We start from the raw sequence: 15,438 nt of genomic DNA on the forward strand, positions 1-15,438 counted from the left end.
GTAAAAAAAAAACTCGTGTGAACCGCACTCTATTCTCAACTCTTCTCTCTGCGCAGCTGAAAAGATCCACGTGGCACTCACATGATTCGCTCCCAAGGCGGCCTAAGAAATATATGGCAGAGCACTTGCACGAGGATAGTCGGCGGTTCCGTGTAACCCCGTCCGTGCTGCAGCTGGCAGATGCGACAGAAGTGCTCCATCAAAAGGCACAGTGTACTACGATGATGCTCCGGCAGTTCTGCTACTAACTGATTGAGACGAATCGCGCACTGCTCGTCACTTCTTATATCTGTGAAACAAAAATATATATTTAAACATTCGGTATCGGACGACGGGTTATTAATAAAAATAAAAAAAATAAAATAAAAGGGAAAAGGCAAGCGTGAAACTATTTAATTACGAAATATATACTCACTTGACGCTTCCAGAAACCTGTCGTACCATTGCACCGGAATTACTGGATCTGGTAATTCGCGCAAGAATTTTTTTAGAACACTGGAGATACATTGGGGAGTGTACGGACTCAAATCCGCGTTGAAGGCATCTGAAAATATATTATGTGTTTTAGTCCAATTCGCTTGCATTGTCTGTTAAAGTGACAGTACCGAATCAGATCAATTATATTAGTTATTAGTTACAACAACAATAACCACTGCGAACGAATAATGTTTGGCAAAATACAGCTGTACAAATGTTAAGAGTTTATCGTTAAATGTGTGGAATTACATCCGGATCTCTGTCTCTCAAAGTCTGAAAGGAGAATTTCTCTGGCCCGTCCGCTGTCCCTGAAATCTCGATTTGTCGCGTAAAATATACATGGAACATTCACGCTTTTCTGGCGCCCTCCCCCGGAGGGACAACGGGAAAGGCCCTCCACAATGAAGCATGCATCTGGTGGCGTGGCTCGACATTTTTGCAACCCGCGAGCCGAACATCGTGGCACGACCGCCGGCTATTTATAGCGCGTGCGATCGCGCGATTCGACCTGCCGGCCGGCCGTGGCTGCAGCTCGTGTCGTCTTCTTACCTTCGTTCAGCTTCTGTCGCAGCTCGAGAGTCTGCTCGTTAGGCGGGCTGCTGTGGTAGACTTTGTAAAGGTCCAGCGTCGAGTCGGCGAACGCCCTCTCCTCGATCTCGTGGATGCATCGTTCCACGAGAACCGGTGCCGAACGGATGTTGGGGTTGAATTGCGAGCACAGTGCGAGACCGAACACTGCAATATGCGACAAACATTCGAGGCGATTCCGTGAATTCTTTGCTGCACGGCGGAGAGAATTTTGAAACGCGAGACGTACCCCAGACGCGGCGCAGCGTGCTTAGGGCACGTCTCGCGTTTCAAAATTCTCGACCGCGCCGAGCCCAATGTCTATGCCTTTTTGCGAACGATTCGTAAAAAACCGAAACATTACCTCGTCGCGATAAATCGTGAAAAGAACGTACGTTGTTATCATTCAACGGCGGAGCAACTCACTGGTAAGGATAATTTTTTCTTTTTACCTTTGCCGTTTTTAAAACTCAATTTTGTGGCATTTAATTAAAAAATTAGAGGCGCGTAAAATCTTTTTTTTTTTTCTTAATAATTATTGAGGTCCGATTGTTTCACGTCGCGTAACAGACCCTGCCAATTTTTAACGCACGGTTCCTCTCAATTTAAACGCTTTTAAATTTAGCTCCACAAAAATTCCTATTTAGTTCATCTATCAAATCGGCGATTTTGAGATTTGAATTAATTTTAATATTTAATTAATATGTCCAGGCAAAGACGGTCTTCGCGATCGAGGATGACCTGGTGAAAGTACCGTCTTTGTCTGGACATACTAATTAAATATTACAATTAAATCGACCGAATACAATTGAAGAGAACGAGAGGAACGAATAGATAGTCGCGGGAGGGGGAGACGGAGGGGGACGGGGTGAGAACGAGCCCTAGGTATATTCCTCCACTACTCCCACTCTCGCTTTGTCCTTCTCCAGCGGTCGTGCGAAGCACACGTACTACGCATTGTACGGCAGCCACGTGTCTCTGTGCCGTAAGTAATTCGCATTTGCGTTCACGAAAACCGTCCGGCACGAGAACTATCTTCTCCCCATTCTCCGTGTGAGGAGAACACGTCTGATTACGCTCCTTTCGTTAAAATAAGCTACATCCTTGCTTATGCGCTCATCTCCCCGAGGTAACCTTTCTATTTTAGAAGTATTGTACAGACTCGCGTAATTTTAACTAATTGTCTGGACTTTTTGTTTGCAGATAACCAGAGCGAGGACGAAGTTCGAATGGCCTAAGAGGAAGCTGGTCACTCCGACGGGAGGACTGATGTTCTGAGAGGAGGAGGAGGCCTCGGAAAGGCATCGTGCATCAACGGAGCAACCCCAGAGGTAAAAAAAATTTTATTTTTTATTATTAATTTAATATACCGTTTAGAAGCGCGTGCATTCTTTTCTAAAGACAAAATACTTGTAACATCTCTACGATTAAATTTTATATTTCTTTTTGTTACAGATCGACGCAGCTGCATCCGCCGTCGTCAACGAAAGTGTCGTCACCGCCGATATTAAGAATTATACGAACCGCAGCCGGTTCGTCGGTCGTTTCGGGAGTTTCGCATAGTATTCGGGCGTAGTTTTTTGACGTAACTTTATTCTAAACGCGAGTGCCGGACAAAAAGGCGCGAAGTGATAATTAATTTTCGCGATTGTAAAATCACGGTCGGGGTGTTCGCGAGTTACTTGTGCGCGGAAGGATGACTCGACACACAAACTGAGAGGAGGAGCAGGCCCGGGACGGGCATCCTGCATCGGCGGAGCAACTTTTAAGTAAGTATAAATTAAAAGAAAATTTTTTTTTTTTTATTAATCTCATTAATTAACTGACATGTCTATATTAATGTTTTCTTTTTTATGTTACAGTCACCGGCAGAAATTTACAACTCCGCTGAAGCTCATGCAGATTGGTAAGTCGCATGATTTTTTTTTTGTAGTTTATAATTGAGGTCTTTCAAAAAATAGCGCGCGCGTAGCGCGCCCATGGTTTCTTCTAGTATAATTAAATTAGTAATTAATTCCATATTGATGCTAACGAGCGTTTTTAAATTTATTCCAAAAAACGTGCTGAGAAAGATATTATACTTTGACCACAGCGTGAATCCCCCTATCCGTGTCTTTGCCAATTTAACATGTGATAATAGTTATCACGGCAGTAACGGATAAGAAGCGACATTATCAGTGACACCCATAAACGTTATTTTTTAAATTTATTCTTTGTTCCTAACACGATTTAGCGCGCGCGTTAAAGCTTCTCTTAATTAACGAGACCTGATCAAACTTCGTAGGACACGGGCGCAAAAATTCAACGGGTTTAAAGCAACGGCGGGATTGCATAACGTCCGCGATCGCCACTCGAGAAACGCTCGAGGGAAAATTCCCGGCACTTTCCCGCGGATTTTCAGACTGCTTCTCGGGCCGCTTATCGCCTACGGACGTTTCTTTCTCCGATCATCTCTCCTCTCCGCCTTTCTTTCTCTCGTTTCTTCTCTCCCGCCCCTCGTCTTTTCGCCTGTCGTTTTATTACGGCTGACGAGCCTTTGATTTTATTTTCGCGCGAGAATATACGGCCCGATCATATTTTCAGACACGGTCCCGCTTCCTCTCTCTCTCTGTCTCCCGCGAATAACTCGCGCGTACACGCCACTTGTACAATCAAAGACGCGTGCATTATGACAGAAGAGAGAGGACGAGCGGAGAACACATTGTGCAGGGCGGGGAAGAGAGGGAGGAGGAAAGAAATTTATTTTTACGACCGCGACGGCGACGTCTTGTTTCTTCATGACCGTGTCTTCTTCACGTCCGCTCGAGAAGGACGAGTGGTCGAGGGAACGAAAGAAAGAGAGACACGGGGAGGACAAAAAGTCAGAATTAAAACACGGTCTATACCGTAGAACGTAGGCACGCACGCGAATTTTATGCGCGAACGCAAGGCTATTTGAGATCCGTCACGAATTCCGAATGTCGCGATCGCCGATGCGCCAAGAAATCACGGCGCGGGGAGCAAACGGTAGCTAGATTCTGAATTTGCGGCTAATGGACCAGCTCGCGGAGGCATGGCATTCCGCTTTAACGAGCCGATTGCGTATCGCGCGCGGAAACCCGCACCGGGGCAATTTTCGGATTTCGACAGCTCGAACCGTTGACGCGTTTAGGCCCCGCGAAAGTCATACGCGGCGTCGAACTCGCACTTAGCGTGATAAGCGAAAGCGACCGGTGATATTGAGAAATACCGAGGGCGAGCGCGCGCAATTAAAAGCTCCGCAGCCGATAGTCGCGTCATTTTCAATCAACTTTTCCGACGCAGAGGCAGGTGTAATTTGCGGGACCACGTCAATGTCGACGTCGCAAGCGAGCGAACTCGGCTCCCGCCGCGCACGTGACTCGAATTTTTGCTTGCGAGAGAGACGTAATTGTCGTCGCCGCACCTCCACGCGCGCTCAGATCCGTGTTGACGACTCGCGCGCGCGTGCAAGCGATTAAACGTCACCAATTACTGCAAATCAACTGGGGCCGACGCGATGACCGCGTGTGAGCGGGGGTTTCCTCCTCGTTCCCCAAGAGATTCGATTGCCCGTAAGTCCTGACGGTTTCCGAGATGGTTGGCACCAAGAAGCACGTCCGATCCGATCTCGCGGCAAATTTTCAGATGCCACAAGATAACCAAGTCGAGGCGCGTAATTAACGGCTCGTCTCGCTCTCCTCGCAATTGTTTCCCGTCGCGGTCGCGGAAATGAACCTGGTCCATTAATAACGACGCATCGTATCAGCTCTCTTATCGTAACTCGTCGCAGTCGCGGAATTGGCGTTGCGCGGACAAACGACGTTATCAGCGAGACGATAATTCCGGGCGATCGATGCACCATCGCGCGCGCGTTGTGTACAAACGCAATTGGCGACAGGGAACGGTTAGAATAAATGAATGAGGGATTGGGGGCAGCGGGACGGGGCGCGGTGACATGGCCCTGAAGGCTGGCGCCGCGCGGTTTTGCTATGCACAAATATTCGATTCCGTCATTCGCGGCGGCGTGTGCAGCGTTAATTAAATGCATCGCTCGAGGCGCACGTCGGCGGCACGAGCGGTCGAGCCTTGCCTCCACGTTGTCTCTGCCGATTATCGTCGTCTGGGGTATTCCCGCCGCTCAACCGTCCTGCCGTCAAAGGCATACATTGCACCTCCGCAGCTGGCGGCTCGAGAGAAATTTCCCGGCGCTCTAAGAGGTCGGCTTATCGGTGGAAAAATCGAAAATAACCGATGGCGTTTAAAGATAAACATTCGGCGGGAACGTCTCGAGGAGGCATTAATTCGCGGCGCGTCATTGTTCGGTCATAAACGCGTAAAATAATGTATCGTAAAACGTGAAATATTAGAAAAGATAAAATCTCTCCTCTCTCAACTTTTACTTTTTTTTCTCCCCCCTTCTCTCTCTTCTCGCGAAAATTGTTTTGTGTGTAAAATGTCATAAACACATAAAATAGTGCGTTTCGTAAAACGAGGAATATTACAGAAGATAAAAAACGTTCCCCCTGGCAGTTCCGATCTTTTCATCCGAGGGACCTTTGTTACTCCGGGAGCAAATATACTTTAACGTCCCGGGCGCGGAGACGAGTTACAAACGTGCGATCGCGAGGATGAAAATAAGTGCGAACCGTTCCGAGACCGGCCGTTTCCCCGTAGCACGTCACACAGCCGCGGATATTAGTTTTCGCGGAGCGAAGAAACGCGTTTGCGGAGCGAGAACTGCGTAGCCGTGTTGAAAGGAGTACGCGCACGGTTAGGGATCATTAAATACCAGCGAGCGAGGCGACTCCCACGCGACCGCGACGCCGAGGGATTTCAATGAAAGAAAGCCGTCAGCCGTGAGGTGCGAGCCTTCATGGATTGATCCAGGCTATCGTAACGAGGTGCGAGCGGCCAGGCGCCAGAACGGGCGTCCTTGCCGTCGACTACTAGTAGCCGATGCCCGCGATCATGTTTCTGACGCAACGTTTCTCTCTCCGTTCGAAGACAACGAAATTTTTCCGCGCCTTTCCGTGTTCTATCCATCGGGGAAAGATTAATGGGCCGTGCCTAGCTTTATAACTATAAAACTCGCTGCAGCGGCGGCGGCGGTCCCGCGAGACGTGACTTACCTGAGGTAAACCTGCCGGTATAACTGTCCGGGTCCTCCTCCTCCGATATGCAATTAGAAGGTAAACCCGTCGCTGAACACGTCCTGTGAGCGACCAGCCCGCAATCTGCGCAACGCAGAAAATTTACAAGATCAACAACACGAAAAACTCGCATAGTTCTTTTTTTTTTTTAATTTACTTATTCTGGTTTTGGAATTTTATTCGAAACGATTGCCACGCAAGAGTAAACTCAGAATGCTAGAAGTGACGATAAATTTGACAGCTCGTGTATAACTTCTTGAAGTTATGCAAGTTTATTAAAAAATACAGATATCAGAAATTTATTAATGTAGAAAATTAATTAAAGATAGGACTGCGTAACTAATTTATAATTTGTCCGAAAGAATATGGCGAATGTGAAAGATCGAAATTTACAAAGTAGTTTATTCGAGCTTCTTCATCCGTAAACTTTTAATCCGTAAACAGTTTAAGTCAGAAAATTAAAAAAAAAAAAAGACATTAAAATTTAATAAAGATCGATAGAAAACGGAAACGTACCTTGGCAAAGGAAGCCTTGATGTAAGAGGCCCCTGAGGTATTTATGGCATTTGCCACACTTCTCCAACACGCTGAAGCTGTGCGGTACGAGATTGTGCGAGCTATTCGTCAGGTTGTTGCCCGGACAGTTGATTCCAAGGGATGATTCGACGGCGACGCCAGTCGTCGGCGTCGTCGTGTTGAGCGTCGGACCCGTTTCCATCGCCACCGGGGGTGGTGGCAACGCTTTGCAAAGTTCCTCGATGCACACCAAAATGTTCTTCTGATGGAATTCATCTTTTATACCCATATTCTGTAAAAAAAAATCACGATATCTCGTAATATGAGCTCAAATGCGGTCTTTCACGCGTCATATTCTAAGACGTAAAGTTTTAATTCTTCGAACAACTAAAAAGACGTTTTTGCGACCTTTGACCAACTTAATGGGCGCTCGCGTTGTCGAAGAGAAGTAGGGTCCGTCCGTCGGGACCAATTCTACAGAATTACGAACCGAGCCGGAGAAACTTTTCTATTGAATACGCACGTGTGTCTCGATGACGGTTGTAAATTTGCAAGGGTGTAGCGTGAGCCAAAATCGCGACGGTGCGACTATAAAGAGCGGACACATAACGCGTGACAAAGTCAAACGTGGAGACAGTTACACGGTGACTAATGGGGGAAAATAATACGCATGTCGTAAATAACCTAGGCGTTAACAAGAGTTGAACGCTTCGGAGATAGCGGACCGATTAAGATCCACTGGCCCATATTTTCGTCAGCGAGAATCGTCCTCTGGTCATTCACGAGCGGAATAACTCCGCCAGTTGAAATGCCCGTCGCCAAATTTTACAAAAGTTAAAACGGTCATTCAACGTTACAATTTTTTTTTTTTTAATGAGTGCAATATTAATAATAACAAGTTCCAAACTCTCGACTAAAAGAGTTCCGATCGAGTCCTAAGAAAATTTTCTTTCACCGTTAGTTACAAAAAATCAATCAGTATCACAGAATACATTTTACGTTTTATTCCGTAATTATATTATTATATGTATATACGACGCGCTTTTAAGCCGACACCGAGTACTGGCACATGACTGGCTCGACAAATTTATTACGGATCTCAGACTTTTTAAATCCGGTACGGCAGAGCTCGTTCGCGATTGTTCGCGTTATAAATTACAGCGCGCCGCCTCCCTTTTCGTGGACGGAGCCGCGGAAAATACTTCCTAAGAGTGGCGATATCGCAAAACGAGCGAAAAGGAGAGAGATAATTCGCGGGTACCGCGGCGGTAAATCAGTCATGGGGGACGTTGAGAAGTCGGGAGCACCGCGCTCGTAAAAGGGGTGAATACGCCGAACGGGCGATCGTAATTTATACGCGTCGTTACGACCCTCTCGCTTGCTCCCTTTAGCTCTCTCTCTCTTTCTCTCTCTTTCATAGCAGGCATCTCGTTTTCCCTAGAGGACGGCTAAGGCAACAGGTGTCGAGTGTGCACCGATGCACAATACCTGCACCGAAGCTCGCGAAGAGGTACAATGCGCCCCGCGACTCGCGATGCGGGTCACATTCGCGGTAATGGAGACCTTCGAGAGAGCTCGAAAGACTTCTGCCATCCGTGACAGCTGCGGATCCGTATCTCCGCCGCGGAATACGTCACCGCGTGTCAATGACTTGGTGCCTTTGATTCTCCAGCAATGTCATTTTACAAAACGCCGATAGCTGCCGATTAGCGTGGCGTCTCGCGTATTTCGGATGAAGCAGGAAAAAGAAAAAAAAAAAAAAGAGAAAACCCCGATAAAGCGATAAAGAACCAGACTCGTTGGGAAATTAAACATTTAAAGTACCGATAAAAACGATCGACACAGGGTGGCAGAAATAATTTTCGCCTCCCCCCTTAAAAAAAAAATATAAAAGTATACATATGACCAGTGCTCTATAATTACATTTGTCATTAAATATTCCTCGACGGCACATCGACTTCAAAACGGTTAATTAAAGTAAAAAGAACACAAGATTAATTATAGCTGGAACAAATATGATAATTACACGACAACTTGTGTAAACTGTAATTATAATTATTACTTCGTGACTCCTGCGCATCATACGCGACGCGAGACGATTGAAATTCCACGTTTCCACATTTCTCGGTGTCCGCCACTCGCTGTGGTACGTGCGAATGCGCTAAGAACTCGTCAAATGTGCTAACGAGCCGCTCGATTGCGAAGGCGCGAATAAAAATGCTGGCAGCCTTCGCGCGATGCGAAATGATACTTGCCGGTGAATTGCGCGTGCTTGCTACCGGGCGCGCTTGACAAGATAATCGTCGCGCGATTAGTCGCGGCGTTAATTACGTTATCTCCAATCGGCCGATGCAGCGTCGGCGCGTGCAAAGTTCCAGGAAGTCCTTTATTAATATCGACCAACTGAATCACTTGACCGACAGCACTTTTTTTCCGCGCTCGCGTCCAATTTGAATTCCTCGCGCTGTAACGTTTACGAGTTAGCCTGACCCGAGCCACACATTGTGTTTAAGCCGCCAGTCGCGGCCGAGAAAATCAGTTTTCCCAGCGTTTCCCCATCTCCGACGATTCGATGATCCGGCCTCGAAATCTAGGGAAACTTTCCTCGTTTAACGAACAATTAATAGATATCGGAAAGTGAGAAGCACGGGCTCTTCCTCCTGCACCGTACGCTGCTACAAAATCGGTGAGGCATTAACGTAAAATTTACACGTTACCACCGCGAATTCTCTCTACGCTCGCGCAAAGTAAATTTCAGACAATCGATCCTTTGATAAAAGACTCCGAAGAGAGGAGAGAAGAGAGCCGCGTAAAACGGAAAGGCTTCAAGGAGAAGAGTTGAACGAGAGATGGAAAAATAGATTCAAGCGCGATTCTCGCTTTACGTAAATTATCTCTGCGCCGCAAGAAAAATAAATCCAATTCCAGGGAGAGCACTTCCGGCAGCTGGCTCCTTTTTCGAATTATTCGGCTACGCGCGCGCGATTCTCGTGCGATGGCGCGCTATTTCGGCCGGCGCCACGGCGCGCAGTGGGCCAAACGCTATTATTAGCGGCGACAAGCCGGCAAAAGTAAAGTGATCGATATATTACGCAGCCGTGCGAGAACGCGGCGATAAAATTTGACGCGCTCGTTATTTTATTCCAAGTGCCAAGAAGCTATTCGGGAGAATTCGGCTGCTTAGCGACAGGAAGAGAATGAGAATCTGCCCGCGGAGCACCCGACAGGCGCGACTATCGTATCATCCCCCGTTTATTTCTCGCCCGAACGTAACGTCGAGCGGCACTGCGAGAGGTAGATTTTATTTTAGAAAGATTCACCGCGAGGCACTTCAATAAAATAATTCACAACGGACGGTCTGATATAAAAAAACATAAATTTTTCATAAAATTGAATTGAAAAGAATTCTCTTGGAAAGCAACGGTGAGATGCTTTTAGAACAGCATAAAAAAAAAAGGGAGAGGGGGGAAAAAGATTAAAGAAGATACCGTTCCTTTAATGTCCCGCTGCCCGCTGCAGCGGGAAAATCCGCCCGAAGGACACGCTGAGTGGGAGACTCAGACGATTTCTCGCACTAAAAGAACATGCAGTGTCGATTTATGAGTCAATTAGTATGATAATACGCGATTTACGCTCAAGGTAGCGTTAGCGAGATGTGCGCTCTTGCCCTGCAAAGAATACACTAAGAATCGAGTTCACGAGATTGAAATCCACTTCAAGAGGATCAATAATCGGGATACGATTCGATAATCAGAGATCATGACAATCTAAGAAAAATTTCTCCCTTTATTCAACGTATACTAATTCTCACACATTACCATGAGAGCTGATGGCAACTTCAAATCGAACAATGTGTCGGTGCGAATAAAAAGAGTTCTATCCATTCTCCGAGATCAGTTCGAGGCATAATAATCAAGGCGAGGTAGAAATGCGCGAATCGCTTTGATCCAAATTGAATCACTCAAGGTTCACATCGTCGCAAGTCTTTTACAATTAAAAAGATATTTATTTTCTATTTGAAATCGACACGAATTCGATTTGATCGACGGTGAAACGCGACTCGCAGGCTTATAAAATAGATCCCGGATGCGAGATTAATTTCACGACGATTCCAGCGAGATACACTTTCACACAATAATCAATCAGTGGACGGACGAGTCAATCTTCCTAATTAACTCGTCCTAATTTATTCTTAGCCCGCGCCCGGATTTTCAGGCGTGACTTCATTGCGGATTTTTGCAATTCAAGTCGCTTTTATTATACCCGCGCGAGCGAATGAGCGCAATTACCGTCCCGCATTACCGCTGTCGGTGAAAAACGCGGGTGTAATTACAATCCGAAGAAACGCCCGTTTTCCCACGGCGAACATCGGCGCGAGAAACCTGGGCCAATACGGCTGGCCGGTGTAATTCGATTGTCCGTCTCGACCCGTTACTCCGCGCGCGGGCTTCTCGCATAATTATGATAATGCGGCGCGTGGAAAACGCATGCACGATGCGATCATTACAGCGGCGTGGCTACCGCGCGGCGAGAAATAAGAGAGGCTTAGCTCGCCCATTATCGGCCTCCTTCTCTTTCCTACACTTTGAAAATGTCGGCGGGTGCGCCGAAAGATGAAAGTATTACGTTACATTCCGCTTTAACGCTCCGAACCCTCTCAGCACACCATCAAACTCAATATTCTTTTAATTGTACCCGCACGTACTGTCGACGCGAACACACTGCGAATGAACTGAGGTCTGGCTACTCGAAACGTGTATTCTAATGGCAATATGAGAAGAAAGGCGATATAACGATAACGATAGTAAGAACTTGTATAAAAATGCGGTAATTCCAGCTACGTCATTTAACAGTTGTGAACAAATTCTTCGGTCACCGGGTGCAAGACGACTGCGTCCCCGGCGACGAGGAAAAAAAAGCACCTTTGCATTGTGTTTCATAAAATGGCATACATTTCGTAAAGTTTATACCTATATCTCAACGATATGTGCGCATTTTCATCGCGGCCGCATTTATTTAGCATTTTAATCGCGCGCGGCGCGGTCATTAAGAAAGACAAAAAAAAATAGAATAAGACTTAGTCAGCGGATAAAAAAGAAAAAAAAAAAAAAAAAAATTGCCACTCAAAATAAAAATTTTTATAATATTATATCTCATAACAAGGTTTATTTTATGCCGCATGTCGGCGATATTTAGAACTTCAGAGCTTTATCAATCGAGAGATGTTTATATCTAATCCTTCATAATTAAAAATATGTTTTAACCGTATAATCAATACTTCATAATAGTTACATTATAATTATAAAGAAAAGGTTCATATTACATAACATGATTTTTTGTGATTAGTATTTCTTAACATCTTAAGGAATTATAAAAAACTCTTTTATGTCGCTAACTTTATCGTTACAATATACAGAATGGCATTAAACGTGAATAAAAAATGCCGTTACTGATGCCAGGAGTTTCGAAAATGTAAGAAGGCATAAATTAATGAGTTATCGCGATACTCTTCATACAATAATTTACACATTTTCATGCGATAATCCTACCACAATGTTACGCCTTGATAGCGACTGCGATATGGGAAGCGATCGCGCCGGACTTGGGGAGTAATAGAATCGCGATGTACAAAAATCGTCGTCGATCGACCTTGTCGTCTCAACGAGTTCTTAAATGGTAGCTGTTAAAAAGCGTAATAAAAAAATACGATAAATGCACCGCGAGGAGTGACGCGATGTGTCGATAAAAGTGATCTCATTTATATCGAGCTCCCTTCCATCCTCACCCCGTGTAATGATACGTAACGTATCAATTTTGCGTGTTGAACTCTACAACGAGTCGCCGAAGATAACCCAGACGGAACGAATCCTCCTCGCGGCAACAAAAAGGAAACCACCGTGTTGAAAGCGTCCGAAAGCTACGGCGGCCCGCCCGCGATCGACGATAAAGAAAAATCGGTGCAGGACGGGTGGAAGAAACGATATCGAGAGGGGAATTCGATAAAAGACTCGACTGTGGCGTACTAGCAGACGCACAGGGCAATTACAAGGTCAACGGGCCAAGGAAAACGTCGTCCAGATACTCTCGACTCGAGGTCATCATCTCCACCGAGAAGACTAGCCCGTAGAATTTTTCGTTCGCGCGATTCCGCCTTCTTCGCTCTCGATGAGACCCGAAACGAGCGAGGACCAAGGACTGATGATTCAGCGAGAAAAAAAAAAAAAAAAAAAAAAAAAGCATCAAGATTTTACCACTTGCAATAAAAGATTTCATTCCGTCACTTTTTTATTTTCAAGACCTGAAGCTATGTGTTAACGACAGATTTTCGTGTAAAAATTCGTATAAAACTAGAGTGGCATTCGTATGAAATCATGTTCCAACATATTTATAGACCTTTAAACGACATAGAAGTGAAAAGAGAAATATTAGCGAATTTTATTCTATTTTTAGCTCAAGGGGACCGATTTAATTTCGGCATACAGCAGTGCATGTTGAAATAAAAATAAAATGTTTTAACAACTTCTCTTCCTTTCGAATGTAAAAAAAAAAAAAGAAAAAGAAAAGATAATAGTAATTTATAGTGTGGAATAAATAACTGAAAATTTATTCGGCCATAAGGCGAATATTCGGTCAAATATACCGCGAGCTTGAGCTAGCATGCCAGCAATATAGTATATTGAATTTAAGCCTGAAGAATTGGAATATGCGCACATTTCTAAAAGTAGAAATATATAGTTCAGGACAAATTGCTGACGACTGTTTATCGCAGAATTAAATTTCAATCAAGTGGGACACGAAAATGCAAAGAAATAAAACTTAATTTGCACTTTTTCTGCACGTGTCTACCTCGTGTGCATTTCGTGATCGTTAGTGCTCATTGCAAGAATCGAACAGCGACCCGTTACTACATCGCACGATTCACCCAACTATTTTTCCGAACAGAAATCTCTCCGGTCGATAATACGATAAATAAACAGTAATTCTTGCAATCTTTTTGCACAGTAGCTCGGTATCGTGCATTAATTCCTACCACTAATTAGTTCTAATAAGCATCTAACAGTCGCATTTCTCCGTGGGCGATTAATGAGAAAGGATTAATTAACCGCTCAAGAAAATAGATGGGCTATCATTAGAAAAACCGCCGGTGCTTTTAAAATTGCCGGCGGACTTGAGAAAGATTCCATGAAACAATTAACCGATGGGTAAATTCGCGTACAAATGAGGACAGGGTATTACCATTTATTAAATCGAAATTTATTTTAAAAATAACAAAGAGTCAGATAGAAATTGATTCCCGTCGCGATTAGCGAAATCTGGATAAGAAAATATTGGAAAGCACCTCGCTTATTCTGCGCCCGATTTTTTTACGAATTTAATTAAGGATCTTCGATTGTAATTCACGTTTAACTTTACGAGTATATTGAATTTTTCATTAATATTACATGTTGCTTTTAAATTGATTAAAAATTTTGTCAAAAGTAGAGTATGTTACAATAATTCTGTGATACGTCCTACTCCATTTAAGAGTTTATCATTCATTAAATAAAATTATTATAATCGATTATGATCAAAATTACTGTATTACTGCACGTCGCAGAGAAAGCAGATTAAAGAATGTGATTTACTAATAAAATAAAATTTATCTTGATTATAACAATCTAACGTTGGACGGTAGTCACGAGTGTTCCACATTCGAAGATCCTTCGTTCGAGACGGCTCTAAGTCCACTCAACGGCATTGGCTACTTTAATACCGAGATATATGGACGACAGGTATGTTAATGACTAATTAAGATAATCAGCTTACCATGAGCTTTTCCCGATCCAGATGAAGTAGATCGCTGCCTTTGATGTCCTTCGATTTGAAGACGTCCGCATAGCGGTACAGATTTAAGGCTGACATCCATTCAACTACGTTCACCGATGTCCACTCACTAACAGGCTGCGAACAGAGAAACGAGACGTAGATCGTAGGTGGGCATCGATGGCACGAGAATCAGCTGCGACTAATCGAGCCAAGTCCACTTACGCACGTGGAAACATGCGCGCACACACACGCTAGCACTACGAGACACATTTACACGACTTGACAGGCCATAATCTCAATTAAATTGTGTATTAAAAAAAAAAAAAAATTAATAAATAAATAAATATAAAGAAAAAGGAACCTGACTAGGCACATGAGGTAATAAACATCTTACAATAAAATTATTTTCATAATTATTATCACGAATTGCATACAAAATATTTCACCTTGAATTTTAATGGGAAGAATTTGCACGGAGACGAAATCAATTTTCAAGAAGTTATCGCCATTTTTGTTTATGCAGTTACTGATTTATTTTAAATATTAAGTATATAAATATATTACAAATTAATATTTTATGAAAATTTATGCCAGGCAATATTAAATCGCCACGTGTATATTTATCTAGAAGTGGTCGTAAAATCGTCAAGTTTGATTGTCAGATATTTTAGGATCCACTTTTGAAAATAAAGAAATATGATACGGGAATATTATCGAACCGTGTAAAATCTTCTTTAATGCGTATGATTAATCGATTCTTTGCAGGCGGAAGCAGATAATGAGCCAAGTTGTCCCGTTTGCCAGAATGCACATACTTATTATCCTCAAGATTTTTTAATAAGAATGTGGGACGATTTCCGGCTCACAATCTATTAGAATTTTATATTTTTGTTACAGCATTAATAGCATTAATTCCACTTAA

General features: G+C 44.1%; 1 protein-coding gene across 4 annotated transcripts in view; it reads right to left on the bottom strand.

Moving 5' to 3' along the window:
- Nucleotides 1-15,438, bottom strand: part of Pi3k21b (phosphatidylinositol 3-kinase regulatory subunit alpha) — a 58,383-nt gene that overhangs the window by 11,632 nt on the left and 31,313 nt on the right. For all 4 annotated transcript variants that reach the window (XR_011545828.1, XM_070657413.1, XM_070657414.1 and 1 more), the window contains 6 exons: nucleotides 14,517-14,651; nucleotides 6,711-7,002; nucleotides 6,174-6,278; nucleotides 1,027-1,212; nucleotides 416-544; nucleotides 82-289 (listed from right to left, as the gene is read on the bottom strand). Coding sequence is in view for 3 of the 4 variants with exons in the window: in XM_070657413.1 (XP_070513514.1) it covers nucleotides 82-289; nucleotides 416-544; nucleotides 1,027-1,212; nucleotides 6,174-6,278; nucleotides 6,711-7,002; nucleotides 14,517-14,651 (1,055 nt within the window). In the remaining variant the exon portion in view is untranslated. The remainder of the gene's footprint in view (nucleotides 1-81; nucleotides 290-415; nucleotides 545-1,026; nucleotides 1,213-6,173; nucleotides 6,279-6,710; nucleotides 7,003-14,516; nucleotides 14,652-15,438) is intronic.

The sequence above is a fragment of the Cardiocondyla obscurior genome, linkage group LG06 (assembly GCF_019399895.1).
Source record: "Cardiocondyla obscurior isolate alpha-2009 linkage group LG06, Cobs3.1, whole genome shotgun sequence".
In the NCBI taxonomy this organism is placed as follows: domain Eukaryota; kingdom Metazoa; phylum Arthropoda; class Insecta; order Hymenoptera; family Formicidae; genus Cardiocondyla; species Cardiocondyla obscurior.